Genomic DNA, 21,663 nt, shown 5'->3' with positions numbered 1-21,663 from the left:
AAATCAAGAATAACAATTATAATAACAGTTATTCAAAAAAATCAAGAATAACAATTATAATAATAGTTATTCAAAAAAATCAAGAATAACAATTATAATAATAGTTATTCAAAAAAATCAAGAATAACAATTATAATAATAGTTATTCGATAAAAATCAAGAATAACAATTATAATAATAGTTATTCAATAAAAATCAAGAATAACAATTATAATAATAGTTATTCAAAAAAATCAAGAATAACAATTATAATAATAGTTATTCAAAAAAATCAAGAATAACAATTATAATAATAGTTATTCAAAAAAATCAAGAATAACAATTATAATAATAGTTATTCAAAAAAATCAAGAATAACAATTATAATAATAGTTATTCGATAAAAATCAAGAATAACAATTATAATAATAGTTATTCAATAAAAATCAAGAATAACAATTATAATAACAGTTATTCAAAAAAATCAAGAATAACAATTATAATAATAGTTATTCAAAAAAATCAAGAATAACAATTATAATAATAGTTATTCGATAAAAATCAAGAATAACAATTATAATAATAGTTATTCGATAAAAATCAAGAATAACAATTATAATAATAGTTATTCAATAAAAATCAAGAATAACAATTATAATAACAGTTATTCAAAAAAATCAAGAATAACAATTATAATAATAGTTATTCGATAAAAATCAAGAATAACAATTATAATAATAGTTATTCGATAAAAATCAAGAATAGCAATTATAATAATAGTTATTCAATAAAAATCAAGAATAACAATTATAATAACAGTTATTCAAAAAAAATCAAGAATAACAATTATAATAATAGTTATTCAAAAAAATCAAGAATAACAATTATAATAATAGTTATTCAAAAAAATCAAGAATAACAATTATAATAATAGTTATTCAAAAAAATCAAGAATAACAATTATAATAATAGTTATTCAAAAAAATCAAGAATAACAATTATAATAATAGTTATTCGATAAAAATCAAGAATAACAATTATAATAACAGTTATTCAATAAAAATCAAGAATAACAATTATAATAACAGTTATTCAAAAAAATCAAGAATAACAATTATAATAATAGTTATTCAAAAAAATCAAGAATAACAATTATAATAATAGTTATTCGATAAAAATCAAGAATAACAATTATAATAATAGTTATTCAATAAAAATCAAGAATAACAATTATAATAATAGTTATTCAAAAAAATCAAGAATAACAATTATAATAACAGTTATTCAAAAAAATCAAGAATAACAATTATAATAATAGTTATTCAAAAAAATCAAGAATAACAATTATAATAATAGTTATTCAAGAAAATCAAGAATAACAATTATAATAATAGTTATTCAAAAAAATCAAGAATAACAATTATAATAATAGTTATTCAAAAAAATCAAGAATAACAATTATAATAATAGTTATTCGATAAAAATCAAGAATAACAATTATAATAATAGTTATTCGATAAAAATCAAGAATAACAATTATAATAATAGTTATTCAATAAAAATCAAGAATAACAATTATAATAACAGTTATTCAAAAAAATCAAGAATAACAATTATAATAATAGTTATTCGATAAAAATCAAGAATAACAATTATAATAATAGTTATTCGATAAAAATCAAAAATAATAATTATAAAAATAAAAATCAAAATTATTATAGTGATAGTTTTATGTCTCTCTCGCACGTACTCTTTGTCGTGTCGTGCTATGTTAGCACCGTCTGGTGGAGCAGACCCATACTGACTAAGCATCGGGTATAAATGTAGAGCTGCGGTCGCCGCAGCAACTCACAACGTTCCCCCTCGTCTTTTTTTTTTACAAGTAACAGCCGCACGAACCGAAAAGCAAATGGGGGAGACCCAGTGAGGGGGCAGAGTGCAAAACTGCTGGCAAGTCGATAAATAAACAAGTGGGGAAGACTGCCGGCTGCCGGTTGGGGGAGAAAGTACACAGAAGGTTGATTAATACGGAGGGCCAAAGGTCGGGTTAGCTCTGACAATAAACCATATTTAATTTTACATGTGTATCCAGCATTCAGGATACGAGCAGGATCCAGCTTGAAGAGAGGGAGAGCGGAAGAGAGCCATGCCATGGAGACTCATGGAGAGGCCAACTGGCGATGGAAAATACGTGTATCGTTAATTGGTTAATCAAATCTGAAAGGATTAAGAATAGATCTTTGCTTAATATATTCTGTTTAAAATCTCTGAAATAGGGAACAATTTGCTCTAATTTCTGGTCAAAAAGTCGGACTTCCCCAAACAGTCATGAAGCTGTATTTCAGGGCCATCTCTAAGGTCAAAAGTCTGTTCTTTGAGATTCTTTTGATCCCGAATTGAGAATACAGTAGAAGGTGGTGTGATTATAGGGAATCGATGATTCGGCTCTAGCCGAGGAGCACAAGGTTTGAAAAGGTCAAAGTTGCCCCAACGGAGGGTGTCCCCTTGTCATCATCATCGCAGCTCGGTTGCTGCCCTTCAGTCCTGTTTTTTCCCACTCTCCCTGTCTATTCTTTATTGGGTTGGGGCTTGGGGTTTTTTTTTTGTTCCAGAGCTCCGCTAATGCTAACAATGTTAATTAGCGACGAACGCCTTTTGTTTTAATTGTGCTCGCCATGCGAGGCCCGAGATTTGTGTGGGCTGGGGATGAGGATGGGGATGGGGGGTCTGCTACGTGGTTGGAGTTGGAGGAATGGTGAATGGTGGGTCGTCATTGCTGCTGCTGCTTCTGCTGGCCAAGTTAATTGCATTTCTCGCAGAAGAATGCCTTTGGCCAGGGGCAGGGCCAGGGCCAGGGGAAGGGGTAGTGGCGGGGGTCTGGGGTGATGTGCGCCCGCTGCGTCATCTCAGCGACTGTTGGCACAACACGAATCAGGCCCTGGAAAACGGGCAGCGGGAGAGGGGTAGAGTCCTCCTCCGGCACTAATAAGGTTAGCACTTGAATGGGAATCAAAAACTATGCATGGACCAGGGCCAGGGGTGGAGGGAAGGTCAGGGAAGGGAAGCTGAATTCGATTAAAATTACATTTTTCACTCTTCGACGGAGCTGCCTCGCTGCCGTCGCTGTGGCACAGCGAGGAACAGGACACGCAGCGTGAATCCTTTTGATTGTTGCTCGAATTTGCAACTTGTGCAACGCATTTAATTTTATTTCATTTGAGTTTCATTTGCCAATCGCACACTCCTGCCCCCCGCCCCCCAGCACTAGCACCATCTCCTCTGCTTCGTTTTTTTTTTTGTCCCATTCGACAACCCTTCGCCGGCCGAATCCTGCGCCACAGGACACTCACTCCCAGGGACTGGGGCGAGGATCGTCGCTGCACAGGAAGCAAAGCCGGCCACGTTGTGGGCTCACGTACCCGGCCACAAGCGAGGTCTACCAGAGCAACCCCGAAACGTCCTCATCGTCCTGCGTCCTCCGTCCTCCGTTCTCCGTCCACAGAGTACTCGTCTGGGAAGTCCTCGGAGTCCTCCTCATCAAAAAGGACACTTGACGGGTACAACAAAAGCCGATGTTGTGTCGCTGCCACCGTTTGCTATTTTATTTCTATTTGCCTCATTCATTCGCTTGCAGCCAGCTTTTAGCGCTGCCTTTTGTTCGTGTCTCTCTCTTTCTCTTTCTCTGTCTCTGTGTGTCTCCTTCCCTCCGTATACCCATCTCTCTCTCTCTCTCTAGCCTTCTCTGAATGAGTGCTCGTCCGCTGTGCCCCTGATTATCCTTTCAATTAAATTGTAGCGTAACATTTTCCACATCGTTGCCAACAGTCAGTCAGCCAGCCAGCCAGCGGACCGAGTCCCCAGAAAGAGGTGGATCAACCCAGAGAGAGAGAGGGAGACGGAAAGAGTGGCTGCCTTTGTTGCTGCCTTGCTTGCATCTAAGTAGAACGGCTGCTGGCTGGCTGCCCTGTGTGCAAGTGCGTGTGAATACAACTGTGAGTGCGCTGAATGGTGAATAACGAGTGTGCGTGTGAGTCTTGACTGTTGATTTTGTTAATGGCCCCAGGCCCACTCCTCCCCCCCGCTCCATTCCTGGCAATAAAGTCCTGGAGCCCTGATCTGTAGTCAAGATTTATCCACAAATCCAAATGCGAAGATCTTGATCTTCCAAATAAGTTTCAGGATCTTTGCCATTTACAAAAAGGTTGGGTGTTTCTGGCTGGAGGACATGTAGTTGTATTTTCCATCTCTCTATAGCTCATAAGATCTTGATATTAATAACAAACATTTCATAGGAGAACTATCTGTCACGCATTACCCTGCAATGCTCTCTGCAAAATGTACTTACTGACCCATCATTCAAAGAGCTGCACAGAGAGCGAGAGTGTGGGCCAGGGATCCCAATGATTTGAGCTGATTTGAGGGGATTCCATCAGATGAGCTCTAAATCTGATTCCGTTTCTGTTTCTGTTTCGGTTTCTATCTCTGGGCCGGGGTTTTTATTTATTTTTTTTTTGGGGAATCCTGCATAATATATGATATGATATAATATGATTTGCCTACACAAAACGAAAATCAACACGCACGGTGAGGGATAGATAGATGCACACGACAATCAACTTGTTCATAAAACATGAGAGTTTTTGAGCTGCCAGGGGGGAACGGGGAACGGGTAGGAGGATGTGGCAGTAGCACGGCCGTGCGAGTGTCATATATGGGATGTGGCGCGTGGGGGCGGGGTCTGTGAATGGTGGATGGTGTCGGCAATCAGTCAAATGTAATAATAAATAAATAAATCAGAAGCAGAGAACACATAAACAACGGGCACTCGGTTTAATGGAAGTACAAATGGAGCATTTCGGATTAGAAATCACAATCACGAATATCAAAATACAAAATACCAACAAAAAATACGACTACATACATTTAAATACATATATGTATGTACGAGTGCGAGTATATATTTTCTCGGGGTATTGCAACTCTTTTCTATGGTCTGTCCTTTGGGCTGTCCGCTTAGACAAAATTTATTAGGCATTTCCTCAAGCAGCTGTCTCGGATCAGCTCTTCCTGCGCCCCGCTCTCAATCGACAATTCAAGGTGTCAGCCAGCAGGAATGAGTCCTCGAGTGGCAGTCCAATAGCTCGAGCCTCGAGGACTTCATTTGCCGAATAGGCGGCACTATCAATAGGGGCCCCAAGAGGTTGGCAAACACAGGAGCGGAGCCAGCCGGACAACTAATGAATGGCAGTGCATTCAGCTACAGTGGAGCCTCGGAAATGTAGCCATTCCATCCACTAATGGATATCCTAATTGACTGAAACGTAGCCACTGTGGGACAGACATTATTTTTCGCATTGCTTTGCCAGTGCTTTGCTGTGCATTGATTTGGCAGCCAGCTCCAAACAAACAGCAAACAAGCAGCAAACAAACAGCAGACAAACAGCGAGTGAATCAACATACTAGATTCTATCCGGTTTCCAGTTCCAGTTCCATTTCCAGTGGCAGTTGCAGTTGCAACATTCAGGCCATGTCGCTGCTGTTATTTGTCGAGTGCGCATTTCCGCTTGGCCAAAACAAAAAAAAGAGGAGAGGAATGGAATTCCTAAAAGAGTGGCAGGCAGAGGTGCGCCTATCTCCCATCTGGGACCCGTACCCCTACCCGTACCCGGGCCCGGACCCGGACCCAGGTCGGTTGCTTTATGTCATGCGATACGTGTGCGTGGAGGGCGGAGGCATCACCTTTGTGACAGGCCCAATTCAATCAGCGGTAATTATGTCGCATGGAAATCATATCGTCCTGCCCAGATCTAGCTGTGTGAATTACACCAACGAGATCGGACCAGCGCTAGGAGCAGGATAGGATTAGCTCATGCTGTTTATTTCCACTGCCAATGAAATGGAGATTCTGCTCTGCAGCAGCACTTATGAATGAGATATGCCCTCTTGAATATTCCGATGGTTATCGGTGGGATTAGGGCCCGAGTAGAGGGAATAGTTACTCAACATTGGCCCTCAGTACAGGAGAGTGCCGGATTTTGATGCGATTTCCATCGCCTTCAACGGATTGCTGCAGCGACACCTGAGCCATCCTGGATACGATATCAAGCACCTTATCAGAGGTGTCACGGCATTCCCCCTGAATCGAATATAAAACTTGCTTCGATTATATATCTTTATCTATATATATTATATTTATCTTTAAATAAAATTGAATTCTATTTAAGTTCACTGTTTTTCCACGAATAAATACTCTTATTTGTATGGTTTTGTTTCTTTTTACTATGGCATTTTTCTCTGTACAAACAGCGCCCTAATATGTGTAGGGCTCTCAGTAAGGGCTGAGATTCAGCCCTGAAAATGTAGGCTTTGAAGTCGTTGTCTTTTTTCAATGGGACATGATATACTTCAAATAACACAAAATTTGATCAGTTTTTGGAACTAATATAATGGAAAAGCATGAGGAAAGAGAAGGAAAGGATGAAGATGTGACACTTTCGATGGGGTCCCCTCGCTACCTCAAGGACGATTGCTCAATTTGTCTCGGCCCAAAGACGGAACCAGTGGCCGTGACATGTGGACACACATTCTGTTGTGCGTGCATCAATAGTCTGTTGTTGATGCCCCAAAATAATCGGGAGCGTCGCTGTCCGTTGTGCCGCGCCGAAATAACGGCACTTGGTCCCCGAGATGAGCCACTGCCAACTCCTCGAGTCCAGGCTATCTCTCCCAGTGTAATGGAGCTTTTCCTCCATCCATGATTTCCATTAATTTACATTAATTGTTCAATATTTACCTGTTAAATATACCAGCCTCTGGGGTGAATCAAATGAATCGATCCCTTTTGAAGTAACTAAATTAACGCCAAAACATTACAATTTGTTCAGGCAACGAGGCCAAGAATGCGCCCAGTTGTACTTCTCCACATATTCTGAACAGACTGCCAAAGGGATCACAGAAAAAAAAGAGCTACGGCTAAGCCCAGACCCAATATGGCTTAAAATTATACCCCAGCATCATTACAATAAAAATCAGTCACAGCCAGTACAGACATTTGTTCTTATTTGGGTATCCGGAATTTTGTGGTGAATGGGGATTATAGTATATATATTCCTGATCAGCATCAGTAGCCGAGTCAATTTTGGCCATATCTGTGAGGGTGTATGCTGTACAGCTGAGCCTGGGCCTGGAACCTGGAACCTTGCACTTGGGCAAAACAAAACCTGTTCGGCTTGAATAATACTCTTATTTAATTCAAGACTGCTGGGGTGATGCTGAGATTGTTCCGGTAATTGGCTGGGTTATGTGTAGGAGGCTCTCGTGGGTCATCAGTAATCGGTCCTTGGTTGGGGACAGGGCCAGAATGAAGACAATGACAGAGATCACAATTGCTCCGCACTCCAGAGTGTTGTAGTGCTCCTGCGCCATGTCCAGGACCTTTGCAGCATTGTCCACAATAGCCCTCTGTGATGTCTTGTAGTAGCCTGGGTCGCCAGGCATGACTGATCTAGAGGCCCTATCCACGGCTCACAATGTTCCTGCTCTTTAGAATTTCTGAATAGAAGACAATATTAGAGATAAATCGACTTGCAGGATTGAAGGAAACGCATTTAATATTTTGGAATTACAGCGCCTTAGGCGCCAAAAACGGCAAGAAATGGAACTATTAAGCATCGAGCTGCGTCTATTGGCGATGACTTTTACTGATGACTATGGCGGCACTTGATTGAGATGCAGGGGCGCTGCTGATCTTAATCCTTGGGGTTGAAGATTCTGCCGTCCAATGGCGCCACATCACGTGTAAAAATCATGTAGAAATAAAATTTCTACAGGAACTATTGGAAATATTAAGCGTCGTGCGGCGTGTATTGGCGATGACTTTTACTGTTGACTATGGCGCCACTTGATTGGGATGCAGGGGCGCTGCTGATCTTAATCCTTGGGGTTGAAGATTCTGCCGTCCTCCGGCGCCACATCACGTGTAAAAATCATGTAGAAATTAAATTTCTACAGGAACTATTGGAACTATTAAGCGTCGTGCGGCGTCTATTGGCGATGACTTTTACTGTTGACTATGGCGCCACTTGATTGTGATGCAGGGGCGCTGGTTATCTTAATCCTTGGGGTTGAAGATTCTGCCGCCCGATGGCGCCACATCACGTGTAAAAATCATGTAGAAATTAAATTTCTACAGGAACTATTGGAACTATTAAGCGTCGTGCGGCACCTATTGGCGATGACTTTTACTGTTGACTATGGCGCCACTTGATTGAGATGCAGGGGCGCTGCTGATATTAATCCTTGGGGTTGAAGATTCTGCCGTCCGATGGCGGCACATCACGTGTAAAAATCATGTAGCTGTTAACAACAGATACAACAGATAATTGTCTGGAAAGGGAATGAGTCTCTTTCCTCCTTGCAATCGAAGGAGTGCACTTCCATTACGCTTTTGACCCCCTTAGCACTAACATACATCCGAAAAAAAGCCATTTGATGTTTATGTATATTTCGTAACAAATCGAAAATTGTTTTTATTACTTTCTGATCAAAATCATACAACGTTCTCAATTCGTTTTGTTGATTACTCAATTATCGCATTATAATAATGTGTTTTGTTTTTGTTTTTGGGTTTTCGCTTTTCTTTTGTTTTGTTTTTCGTTTTGTTGTTGTTTTTTTTTGTATTTTGTATTTTTAATCATGTTGGTTTTGTTTGGTTTTACGTTTGTTGCTTGCTTTCTTTAATAATAATTTATAATTATAATAATTTATATAATAATATTTTTATAATATTACTTGGTAATTTATTAATTCTCATCTTCCTCGTGTCCGCCCAGATGAGGGCTGGGGGCGTGGCATAGTGGGGCAGAGCGAAGGAGATAGAGAGATAGAGGGGTGGTCTCTGGTCATCCCAAGCCCCAGCCCAACCGTCCAACCCTCCAACCCGCCCCCCGCCCCCAACGGGCACTGGCGTCAGGCCTCAGCCTCTGGCTTTGTTCTTTCGTGTGTCTTTGCCCTTCTTCTCATTTACTTTTACTTTTACCTTTAATTTTATTTTTACTTTACTGCATATGATTTTTGCTTTGTTTTGCCATTTTGGGGCTTTGGTTTCTTTCTTTTTTTTCATTTGGTTTTTATGTAATGCGCCTGCTGCAATAATTTTAGTTTTGTAAAATTAACTAGTCGTAAAATGTGTGTGTGTAGGTGTGGGTGTGGGTGTGGGTGTATGTTTACTTATGTGGCTGTCTGTCTGTGTGTATCTGTCTGTCAGTTCAGTGTGTTCGGGGGAGGGGTGCACATGTGTGTGTGTGTGTGAATGTGAGTGTATGTATGTTATTTACAAGTCAATTATATAATTGTTGTTTCTGTTGTTGTTGTTCTTGTCTCGTGTCTTACATATGTATAAGTGTTACCGTTCTCGTTCTCGTTCCACTCGTAGTATTCATTTCCCTCGCACTTCCAATCGAATCGAATCGCATCGTTTATTGCATTTTCTTTAGTATGTATTTGTATTATATGATGTATATAATATATACTATATACTATATACGATACGACTATATACCACCTCATCGCTGTATGTATTTATTCATGTTTTGTCCGATTATGTTATGCGATCCTGAAATGATTTCTTCGTATGCCTTCTGTTCTGTTCACTTTTCTCCAGTTTCTGTTACTGTGTTTGTGTGTGTGTGTTTGTTTGTATTTATGTATGTGTGTTTGTGTTAGATTGCTTTATTTATTACTTAGATTGCTAAAAATTCACGTTTATATCCTCAATATAGGGGCTTTCATATATGTGTATGCCATGTATATTGTATATAGATTTGTTGTTTTGCCTTCTCCGTTCTCCGTCCGCTGTTCCGTTCTCCGGTATTTAGTATAGACTAAAAATGTTTCCCATTGTATTATGCATATAGTATATGGGTGTATATATGTATGTATGGCGTCGCACATGCACACACACATAGCCATATGTATGCATGGTACCTGTATGCGGGCATGCCCGACCTATCCTGCATTCCTGCTTCTCGATTGCTCGATCACATCCCTCTATTCGATCTCCATTCACATTCCTATCCCATTCTCATTCTCATTCCCATTCCGTTTACGTTTCCGGTTCCGGTTCCGTTTTGCTATCGTTAAATAACTATAATCGTAATATACTCGTACTTATATGGGCCTTAGACTTAAGTGCTTCTTATGTGTTCTCTCCTCACCAGCTTCTCGCTTCTGTTTCGTTTTCGTTTTCGCTTTCGATTCATTCAAGTTTCCGTGTCACTCATTTGCAAATTTATAGACTGAGGACTACTGCGGTTTCCTTGCTTCTATCTGTGTAGATGTGTACGTGTGTCTGTGTGTTTGTGTGTTTGTGTGTTCGTGTGAGTGTATATATATAAATGGGCGTATATATATATACCTATATAGCTTCAAATTAAAGCTTTATTAACCATGCTCGCGTTTTTCGTTTTCGTATTAACAAAATCAAACGTTCCATAATAATCGTACTCAAGACTCAATAATCGATAATAATAAATTACGATAACTGCACGTTATAACTAGTTAAATTTCCATTATCATTATAATTATCATTATCATTATAATTATCATTATCGTTATCATTACCATACAATACAGTATACAGTACAAAAAAAAGATGGATCTAATCCAGCCTCGCCTCGCCCCGGCCCCGGCCCCGGCCCGGCCTTGGCCGTCTCTGGCTAGTGTTGGATGCGTATTGAGTTACCGTTAGTTGTATATCTGTATAATTATGCTAAGTTATATGTATGTATATCTATATGTATGTATATTTATATGTGTGTGTGTGTGTGTGTGTGTATATATATAAGAGATACAAACTAGATGTATGTATGCACGCTTAACGCCTAAAAGTACGCTCTAGATTCGAGTTACTCTCCCTTTACTCCTCTGCAGCTCCTGTGGTTCTGTGCAGCTTTCTCAGTGGTTGTGCTTGTGCTTGTGGCTGTGGGTGTGGGTGTGGGTTTTGGTTTGGGCGTGATTGTGGTTTCTGCTTGGGTTGTCTCTAAATGGGGATGTGGATATTGAGAGGGAGATGGAGATGGACAGTAATCGGGCTAGGATTGGTTTTCAAAATGGTAATCGTCTTTTAATTGGATATGTGCGAGTGTTTCTAGTTAACAAATCAAAGAAAGGATCTCGAGAGATATTTCGCGTGAAGTTAGAGTGGACCGACAGGACAGGACTCCCTCCCCCCCCAGTATCTGTTTCTGTTCCTATCTGTCTGTTCCCTGGCTGGGTCTGGAATCTGGAACTAGAACTCGAAGTGCTGTAGAGGGGGCTGGGGTGCTGCCTGGGTGTTCTGTGGTCGGTTCGGTTCGGTTCGGTTCTTCGAGGTCTGTTTTTTTTTTAGTCTAATATTGCGTGTATAAGTTGGGTACTCTTTATCGGGTCTTTAGTGTACAAATACGAATGCTTGGTTTGTTTGTTTTATTTGTTTGCCATTTGTTACTGCTTTAAAATCTTTGTTTTTACTTCAGTTCTTTTTGAATTTCATTTTTGTGTAGATTTGTTCTCTGTCGGCTTCTTTTTCTTTTCGTTTTCGTTTTCTTTTTTTCTGTTTCCATTTCTGTTTCTGTTTAACCGCTTTCCCATCTGCTTTGTATTCCATAACTTTGTAGAAATATTCAATGCATTGTTTTTATATATTAATAATTATAGTTATTCTTTAGTAATTATAATTATTATTCGTTATCAAGTTTAATCAAAATTCCTCTAGTTGAAGGCAATCGGCGAATATATTTAAAATTATTTATGCAATTATTTTACATACGTTTCTTTTCGTTTCGTTTCGTTTCTTGGTTTTCGTGTTTATCTTTACATTACATTACGATTACGCTAGTTGACTAAACTAAGGATCTCCTGGAAAACAAGTCGAAATACAAAAAGCTCTTCCTCCTACTCTCCTACTATTTCTACTCCTATTCCTACTTCTACTCCTACTCCTCCCCTAAACCTCATTCTGCACTGCACTGCACTCCTACATCCATTTGTCTAACTTTTGTCCAGCCTTTTGCCAGCTCGAAGGATTCTTTTCGATTCTTTCGATTCTGTGTGTTTGTTTTCGGTTTAAAAGTCATCTGAATCTGGAAAACTTAGGTGTAATTTTGCTAAAGATGTTCGCTTTCGCTCTCCATCTGGTTTACCATCCTACCGTCTTCGCTTCGTTATAAAACTTTTACTATATATATGTATATATATATATGTATGTATATATATTTTACTTTTATATGTATATGCTTGTATATAGTATATATGTGTATATAGTATGGTTGCATGTGTATATATATACGCGCGGGTGTGTGTGTATTTACAGCTTAGTTGTTAGTCGTTTAAAAGATAGGCTTACTCGTAGATACGTAGCTAGGTTTTTGGTTGTTAGTAAAAAAAACATGGTCTCCTCCTGCATTCTGTATTTCCGTATTCCGTATTTTTGAGGCTCGATCCGCTGTCGTCATCCGCTGGGGCACTATGTACAGGGTTGCATTTTGTTGTTCGTTTGGTTTCATTTAAAAATCACTTTAAGGCAGTTCAGTTTTCCTACACATTCAGGAAATAAATTTGTCCTCTTCTCCTAACGAGAACTTTCTGCTTCTGTTTCTGCTTTCCGGCTACTACGAAACAAAACGATTTGATCTGGAATGAAAATAGCGGGAATCGAGGAGGAGGGAACCTCCCGCCATTAAGGGACTAAGTGGGACTCGAAGAGGAGGAGGAGGAGGAGATGGGGGCTAGGAGCTAGGAGCTAGTGGTAACTGAAGTCTAAGATATACATATTGCTTACGATATTCGAATGCCGCGTTTAGGAACTACTTCTGCCATAACCGAAAAAACCCGCTAAAACCAACTGAACAATTATGCTAGACTGGCTTTAAATTGGAAGACAACAACATCTGCTCCGCCATCGCTCCTCACTCGCCACCAGCTATCCCCATCGTCAGCCTCATCCCAATTCCGATACGTTCCGGTTTGTTCCGTTCCGTTCCGTTCCGTTACGCTCCATTGATTCCATTCCCTGTGCAGTGTGTGCCCGGACAAAAGCCAGATGTTTTACACAAAGTACTACTATACATATGTGATATTGCCATTGGGTTTCAGTGACTTCGTTTCCGCTTCATACGCTCCATACGCCGTCCACTAATTATTGTCTGCTATTTGTTCACACACACACAAATTGATATACGCTAATGCCTAAAGTAAACCTCAACTGAAACTGAAACTGAAACTGAATCCTTAATCTGAATCTGAATGTGAATCTGGATCTGCATCCTGTAGGTAGAGCAAAAGTCAAACAATTGAATTGGTTCGAGAATCGGTTCGTTCCAACGAAAGGACAACGAATATGTATAGTATGGTCTTGTCGCATGCCAGATACAATATACTGTATAATAGGATTTCGCTTGTCGGCTACCTCTCCTCTCCTCTACTCTCCACTGTTTCTGTTTCTGTTTTTGTTTCGTCGAAATATATTCAGCAATGTTCTCTTTTGGGTTTCGTTTAGTTTCGTTTCGTTTCTTCTCTTACATACGAGTATGTTCTCAACGAATGCATTGTATATTTGCTTATTATTATTATCAATATTATTATTTGAATGCTCGATTCGATTTGGTTTAGCTTCTTAAAACTCTGTCTGAGAATGTGAATTGGCAGTTTCAATTTTTGTATTCAATATATGTAGGCTTAACGGTTTGCTTTTCTTTTTACAATTTTGATTCGATTAGTATACAATTAAAAAATGTTTATTTTTGTCTAATAAAAAGTTCTCACTATTCGATTTGCTAGGGAATCAAACTAAATTATCGTATTTTATCGTTACCATTGCGCTAATCACTCATTGATTCGATTTAAAATATACATAAGTTACGATTATTTCACCAATATGCTTTTCACTAATTGTTTTTTGTTAGTTCGTTTCATTTCATTTCGTTTCATTTCGTTTGCGAGTGCGATTTCGATTTCGATTTGTTTCGATTCTTTTACTGTGAATGCTGAGAAATTGACTTTCTTTGTCGTGTGCGAGAGTGTTGTGGGAAATAGTGATAGTGGGACTCCGATTGGATTTGGGATGTGGATTGGAAGGATGAAAGACTAAGGGGAAAGAGTGTTGGACAATGCTGGATGGCAGGGCTGCCTATGCCTCGTTCCGATCTCAAGCTGTGCCAGATCCAAAAATAAAACCCAATAAACAATATGATATGTATACAAGTTTCGTTTTTATTGCCGAAAGAACAAATGAATGAGAAAGTATGTGTGTGTTTGTGTGTGGTAGAAGATACAAAACTAAAACCTTAACTTAGCCACTGAACACTGAAGATACACAAAAACCAAACTCAGGCCCAGAACAAACAAACAAACAACTGACCAAAAAAAAAAAAAACAACAACATAAAAACCACAAACTGTGTACTGGGGTAAAAAAGTCTGAAAATCCTGGCTGAGATCAGCTGTTAAATAAAGTGATAGAGGGGTAGGATTGGGACTGGGACTCGCATTTGCGTGGAGTGTGGACCGAATTGACCGGAGGTGAAACGTGGTGAAAAGTCCACATACAATATATCGTCTTCTGCTTTACCTGCTTATTGCTTTTCGAGTTGCATCTATGAAATGTTCTCTGTTCCATTCTGTTCTGTTCTGTTCTTCCTGGTTCTTAGAGCCTAGATTCAGCTATTACAATTCGTATTCTCATTTAGATATAGGTAGTATTTATACTATGCTATATATGGTATATTGCGGCAAATACTTTGAAAAATAAAGTCTTGCTTCACCGTCGCCTCACTTGTTCGTCTGTTTGTTTGTTTGTTCAATTTGAATTTCGATTAACCGATTAATTCATACACGGGGTTTTTGTTTTTTCTTTTTGGTTGCGATCCGATGCGATTCAATTTGGGCTTGAACCTCCTCGGGGTTACGGGTAGGGGAGGGGGACGGGCTAGGGGTAGGGGTAGGGGGGGTGTTACGATATTTTACAATTGCTTTTAGTTGGAGTTACGAGATGCGAGAGATTCCTTTGACTTGATTGAGCTAAGCTAAGTGTTTGTTTAATCCTATCTGTGTATATACTGTACGCGTACGAGTAGGCCATACGTACAATATCGCTTTAACCCTATCGACTAATGGCAATTTCCTTGTAATATGCTTACGTTTTGGTATGGTATTCCTTCCTCCACTATAATTACATATATTTTACGAGTAAGTATCCTTTAGCTTACGATCCCATCTCCCACGATATTTATACAGTACATTCTTCGCATTTGCTTTTTGCTTTTCGTTTACCATTTCAGTGTGAGTGTGAGTTTATTGTATGTGTCTGTTGTCTGTTCTGTTCTGTTCTGTTCTCTGTGTGTGTGTGTGGGTTTGTGTGTTTGCGCTTACAATCTAATACTAAACCTCGAGAAGGATAAAAAAAAAAAAAAAACAATATGACTGTCCCATCTTCCTCAGTTGTTTTACTTTACATATGTTCAGTTTCGAACTAGAATTATGTGTACACTTACGTCGGCTATAAGCTGTTAAAAAAAATACGCTAAAATTACTTATTACCATTTATTGTTATAATTATTGTTTTTTTGCATCGACTACATGCTGCCGCTGCCGCTGCCGCTACTGCTGCTGCTCCTCCATCCCCATCTCTATCCCCATCCCATCTCTACTTTGAGTTTCATAGGGATGTATTCGGAGCTCCTCCCGCCTTTCCCTTACATTTCCATTGGCTAAAATCTAATGCGTCTTTGAGTATGCTGTGTGATGTGATTTGATATAAAAAAAAAAACACAAAAGAAAAGAAAAGAAAAAAGGAAAAATGCATCTACTTTGAATTATTTGCCAGAATAAAAAAACGTGAGCGGATTAATTCCTTGTGAGCACATTCATCGGCAATTCCTAATTTTGAGTTAGAGTTCGAGAATTCGAGACAAGGAACATTGTTTTGGTGCCAATTCCTGTTTTATGTGAGGCATTGCAGCTGCTCTCCACTACCTACATACCCACTCCCACTCCCACTCCCAATTTCTTAGCCAACCTATGTATTTTTTGTAACTATTTTAATTTGATTTTTGAATTATTTCTGTTGGCAGTGACATTTTGCATTATTGGCTTGGCTTCGTCTGGCTGTGTCTGGTTCGTCATTGGTCGTCCTTTTCAGAGATGCAAATATAAAGATTGAAGTTGTCGAATAGTGGTGATAGTAAGGGTGATCTCTGGAGCAAATGGAAAACTCTTGAGGCATTGGTGACTGTTGATTTGGTCCTTTTCACTTTGGTATTTGGTTTAATTGGCAAACGCAAGACTAATCGGAAAGTAAGGAATGAAAAAAACCAGAGATACAGATGACAGATAGACAGGAAGATTGCCTGAACTCAAAGGGTGCGCTTCAAAAAGGTTTCTTGGACGGATATTACAATTTGCAGCACAATATGAAATCGAATCGAGACGTATCGAGTCGAGTTCTATGTGGAGTGGATGAATCTACGAGTACGAATGTACATGGTATGTGGCTTGGCTGATGGGGTTGATCCTAGGCTCTAAGGCTACGTAAGTATCTGTGTGTTCTGGGGGCGGGGGGCAGATCGGGGGGTAGCTGGAGTTGCTGCAATGCCTTTGACTTTGACTTTATGTTAGGGAGGAATTGTCGAATCAAAAACGTATGAAATATTATCCATATTATTATTATTATTAATTATATTATCATTATGATTACAATTGATTTATGTGGCAAAGCATTATCCATTTCTTTCTTTATTTGGTTTTTTGTATTTTTTTTTTTTTTTTGTTTTTTCTTGTGGTTGCGGTTGAGATTTAGGCATATTTTCGTATAGAGAGATAGAGAGAGAGAGAGAGAGAATTATCTGAGTATGCTCTATTATTAGTTGAGTTAATTGATTTATGCTGTGAATGTTTGCTGCTCTCTTTTTTGCTGAATGATCGATAATATTACATATATTTGATTTATATACTATGTGTGTGTGTGTGTGTGTGTGTGTGTGTGGTGTGTCTGTGTGTGTGTGTGTTGTTGTTGTATGCATGAACATCTTTGTCTTCTCTTTTTATAAGTTGAAAATATTACTCCATGAGTGTGTCTCCGTCTGTGTGTCAGTGTCTGTATCTGTATCTGTATCTGAGTCTGTCTGTTTGTTGTTTCGGTTATATGTTTGTTTGTATGTGTGTATGCATGTTTGTATGTTTGTATGTATAATGATGCGCGCTAAAGTTTCGATCTAATTAAATTATGTAAGTGTATTTTTTGTTTTGTTTTCTTGTTCGGTTTTTTTTTCGGTATTAATGCTTATTTCATGGTATTTTCTTCTCCCATTTCCATTGCTCTGAACTCTTTCTTGATATTTACTGATATTTTTTGTTCGTTTGGTTTATCTTTTATCTGCTCATTGTTTTTTGGTTTTTTTTGTGTTTTTTCTTTTTTCACCCCATTTTTGTATACAAAAAATTCTGTTTTCGGTTTTCATTTTTTGGTATTTTTTTGTTGTTGTAGGTTCTTCTTCTTTTTTTTTGTTTTTTGGTTTGTTTTTCATTTCATTTGTTTGTGGTTTTGTTTTTGTTTTTGTTGTTCATTTGTTTAGCGGGTAATACAAATGCTTAGAGTTAGAAAAAAAAAGTTGTTATCAATATATATATAATATATATATATACGGATTCATATACATACTATGCATAGAATTACATATTTGTTGTATGCTTGACTTAGTTAACCTACATTCGAATACATGAACACTTCAAGATATCATTGTAATAAGTAATTTAATTGAATTGAATTTAATTTAATTAAACCTTTACTTCTGCCTTCTTCTGCCGCTTATCTCACTTCCGGCTTCCGCCTTCCGGCTTCCGCTTCCTCTCTTATTCCGCTTCCTACGAGTATTCCGCCGCCTGTTCTCTCGCTGCCACGTTCCACTGTATGTTGCGGCATGGCCGAGATTCCATTTTCCGGTAGAGATTAACCTTCTACTTCTCCTCGATCTCCGCCTCTCGTTTTTGTTGTTGTTACAGTATTTCGCGCATCGTTGGTGACTTTGTTGGTGTTTCTTCTTCGATGCTGATGTTTTGTGGAGCCTACTCTTAGCTCCTCTTATTTTATATTGGGGTTAATACAGAAATGCAATTTTCCGCGGGCGTCGTCTCGACTTAGTTGATGTTTGGTTTAGTTACTGCTGCATGACAAGCAAAGTGCGATGTGCTTTTGTGTGTGTGTGTGTGTGTCCGTGTATGTGTGTGTGTGTGTTCTACGGGGCGTATGATTGATGCCTTGTGATGTCTGTGTGCTTGTGTCCGTGTGGGTGAGATTGAGATGCTCTGAGAGAGACAGAGCAAGAGCGAGAGCACTGGTGCTAACACCCATTTCCCCATTTCCACCTCCTCGTCTGTCCATGTCCTTGGCCGCACACACTCCTTGTACTTGTCCTTTGGGGCAACTTTTCTATTTAATCGCGCGCCAGCTTGTTGCGGCACGCTCTTGTGACTTGTATCCATGTGACACGCGCCCGGACGCAGGCGCTACGTGCATCCGGTTGCATTGTCCGGCCCGGGGCAACCGCCCAAATGGCAGTCCCCGATCCACTTCTTTCCTCTGGCTGCTTTATGCATAGCATCCATTCTTGATTGACTGACGACTGACTGATCGATCACCGATCTCTGACGATCTAGCGACTCTTCTTTCTGTTGTTGTTGCTTTGCTGGTTGATTTCATTCTTGCTATTCCTCTTGCTATTCCTTTCCCATGAATATTCCGCTTCTGCCTCCGCCGCCGCCTCCGCTCGCACTTTTGGTACAGTTGAGTCCGCTTCGCTTCCTTCTAGTGGTGTGGTGTGTGGCTCGATGGTTGTTGTAGTTATCGTTATTGGTGTTACTATCGACTATCGACTATCGTTATTTCCGTTCCGCGTTCTGCTCCGTCCTGCTGCTCAGCTCCTGTCTGTAGCTGGATCTGATCCGATCTGATCTCATATCTGATGTGAGTTGAGATGAAATGTATGACTGCGATTGCGACTGCGCTGACGATAGTTTTTTTGGTTGTATTTTTTGAAGATACGTTTTTTAGACTTTTTTAAACATGTTTTTGAACTTTTTCATGAAGCGGCTGCTGCTGTGATCGTTGTACTTGCTGTGGCTGCTGCTGTGGGTGTGGTGTTTTTTTTTTCTTGTGGTTTTTGCAGTTGTTTTTTTTGTTTTTTGTTTTAGTTAGTTACTTTTTAGATGGTTTTCAGTTGGAGACGACAAATTGCATTTTGTATTGTTTCTAATACTCCCAATATCATGCATCCTGTATTTCACCTTTCAATCCAGGCACCCTGTGGTGTTGGTTATGTCCTAAACGATTCGCTAAGTCCTGTACAACATCACGAAATATAACTGTATCTATGTTTTCACCTAGTAAATACAACAAAAACCAATCGCCCATCTTCGAACGACGAACGATTATTTCAATAGCGTCACGACGCACTAACCTGCAATTGGAATCGAAATCATAAGTATCCAGGAAGCGAAGGGGAATCCCCAACTCACCTAAATCGCATACGAAATAAGTAGACCCTCATTCGAGGCGAGAATATAATAACCACCCTGTATATTAGCGTTAACATCGTGAGAAACGTTAATAAGATAAACCAAAACCAAAGGAAAATGTAAATCTTCTCGTTAACAACATTTAATGGTAAAATGCAAATGGCGTCGTGTTTCTCCACCTGAAAGATAACAATTGCAATGGATTGCACATTAATGGCCGCAAAAAGAGTTACAGTTACTGCTTTCGCGACTCACCTCCCCACTTGAACCATATTTAAAAAATGTACATTTGGTCATTCTGGGAAAAATGTAAATCATAGGATCCATGCGGTCTTCTTGATCGGTCTCCATATAATCTATCACATCCAGGCCAAATGTCATAAATTCGCCATCGAAAAATCGATTCATAAGAAACATTTGACCTGCAAAGAAACACAAACAGAATTTAGATCCAATTCTCTAACACTCTTCGTTTCGTTCCGTTTCGTTCCGTTCCGTTTCGCACCCGCCCTCCTCGGACTTTCTTTGGGCCATGTAATTGATGGGGTTCCCCCATCTCCCCCCCTCTTTCTCCCTCTCCCCCATGCGAGTTTGGATGCTCTGTGTTAATTCTGTGTTAACAATTTGTAAATTATCCGATTCGATCGGATCTCGGCTGAAGGCACATGGTGCCAGCGAACCCACACCCACACCCACGCCCGAAGCGGGCTGATGGATCAGCGACTGTAAACGACTCGAAACCGAATCAACCCCTGGCCCTCCCACTCCCCCTATCGGCCAGTTGCGGTTGCAATACAATTAATTACAAATTCAAGATACTTTTTGGGGGTGTGAGCGATAGATACATCAATTGTTCGGGTTAATTGGGGGCTATTATCCAGAGGTGGCTGTACCCGTGGAGGAAGTTCAATGAACAACAACTCTGTGCGTTGTTTTCTGAATATATATTCATGTCCAAGAATTTACTAGCAAAGACTAGCCGAAGCACCCGACTATTATTCAGTTGCCCAATCCCTTGGTCGGAAACCTCATAGGTTCTTGGACCTTAGTACATTCCTACCATCCGATCCGAACGATTGTGGATCTACTTCTTGCGTATATGGCTAATTGATCAGCTATATGATCCCTATATCCCTCCCGTAAATTGATTGCGGCAGATCCATCACTCCCCTCCTATAGCCGTCACATCGCAGACCAATTAGGCAGTGCGTTTCCCAACACGGCCCATTGTCTATGGGAGATGTCAGCCATTTTGTGTGGCTTGTGGGACGAAGGGATGTGGGCAGGGTAACCCGCATTATCCGCATTATTATTGTTTATTTCCCATGTTTTCTGACAGTTCATTATTTTGTCAGATTTTGGATTTCAGAGCGCGCGCCCCGAGAACCGAGCCACGAGATAAAACACAGAAAGAAGTACGGGATAAATTGTATCTGCATCTGCATCTGTGGCTGTAGATGTAGATGTATCTGTGTTTATTTTGATTCGCGGCTACGGTGCGGTCAGTCAATAAAAATTCGTCATTGATTTTTCGGCAGAAAGAATATCGAAATCGGAACGTGCGAGAGGAGAGTGGATAGTCTCTGTGGTGTTAACCCCGAAAAATTTGTTTACTAAAGTTGCCATCGAGCACTGGCACTGGCACTGGCACGGGCACGGGCACCTGGCATCCCAATTGAGATCAGATCAGGTCAAACGAGAGCAGGCTGATTCATTGGAACATCGTCACCCCATTTCGGGAAGCTAATTAGTTCTGATTGTGGATCAGAGAGCAGAGGAATTGGAACATCATCAGCCCGTTTGGGCCCAAGACCCAAGAGCGATCAGACCGATCGACGGACAAACGAGAGAGCAGATTAGATCTGAATAAATCTACTCAAATCAGATATGAGTAGGTCTAGGCAGATCAGTGGCATGTGAATAGTTATAGTAGACAGATCAGAGGCATTGGAACATCCATCAGACACACACATTGGCGGACCCAATCAGATCTGGTCCCAAAAGAGATCAGCAGATCAGATCTGAATGGGTCTAGGTAGATCCCAGTAGATCATCTCCATCCATCCGTCCGTCCATCCGGCCATCCGGCTATCCGGCCATCCGGCCATCCGTCGACTGCAGTTCCGGTGCTGCACTGCTA

At 39.9% G+C, this 21,663-nt stretch overlaps 1 protein-coding gene across 6 annotated transcripts in view; it reads right to left on the bottom strand.

Moving 5' to 3' along the window:
- Positions 1-17,516: 17,516 nt before the first annotated feature.
- Positions 17,517-21,663, bottom strand: part of shakB (shaking B) — a 141,610-nt gene continuing 137,463 nt past the window's right edge. For all 6 annotated transcript variants that reach the window (XM_033381600.1, XM_033381601.1, XM_033381602.1 and 3 more), the window contains 3 exons: positions 19,779-19,945; positions 19,524-19,702; positions 17,517-19,465 (listed from right to left, as the gene is read on the bottom strand). In XM_033381600.1, the coding sequence (XP_033237491.1) occupies positions 19,273-19,465; positions 19,524-19,702; positions 19,779-19,945 (539 nt within the window). In that variant the 3' untranslated portion in view covers positions 17,517-19,272. The remainder of the gene's footprint in view (positions 19,466-19,523; positions 19,703-19,778; positions 19,946-21,663) is intronic.

The sequence above is a fragment of the Drosophila pseudoobscura genome, chromosome X, assembly GCF_009870125.1.
Source record: "Drosophila pseudoobscura strain MV-25-SWS-2005 chromosome X, UCI_Dpse_MV25, whole genome shotgun sequence".
Lineage (NCBI taxonomy): Eukaryota > Metazoa > Arthropoda > Insecta > Diptera > Drosophilidae > Drosophila > Drosophila pseudoobscura.
Note: the sequence above shows the minus strand (reverse complement) of the source record. Positions and strands in the feature narration are given on the sequence as shown.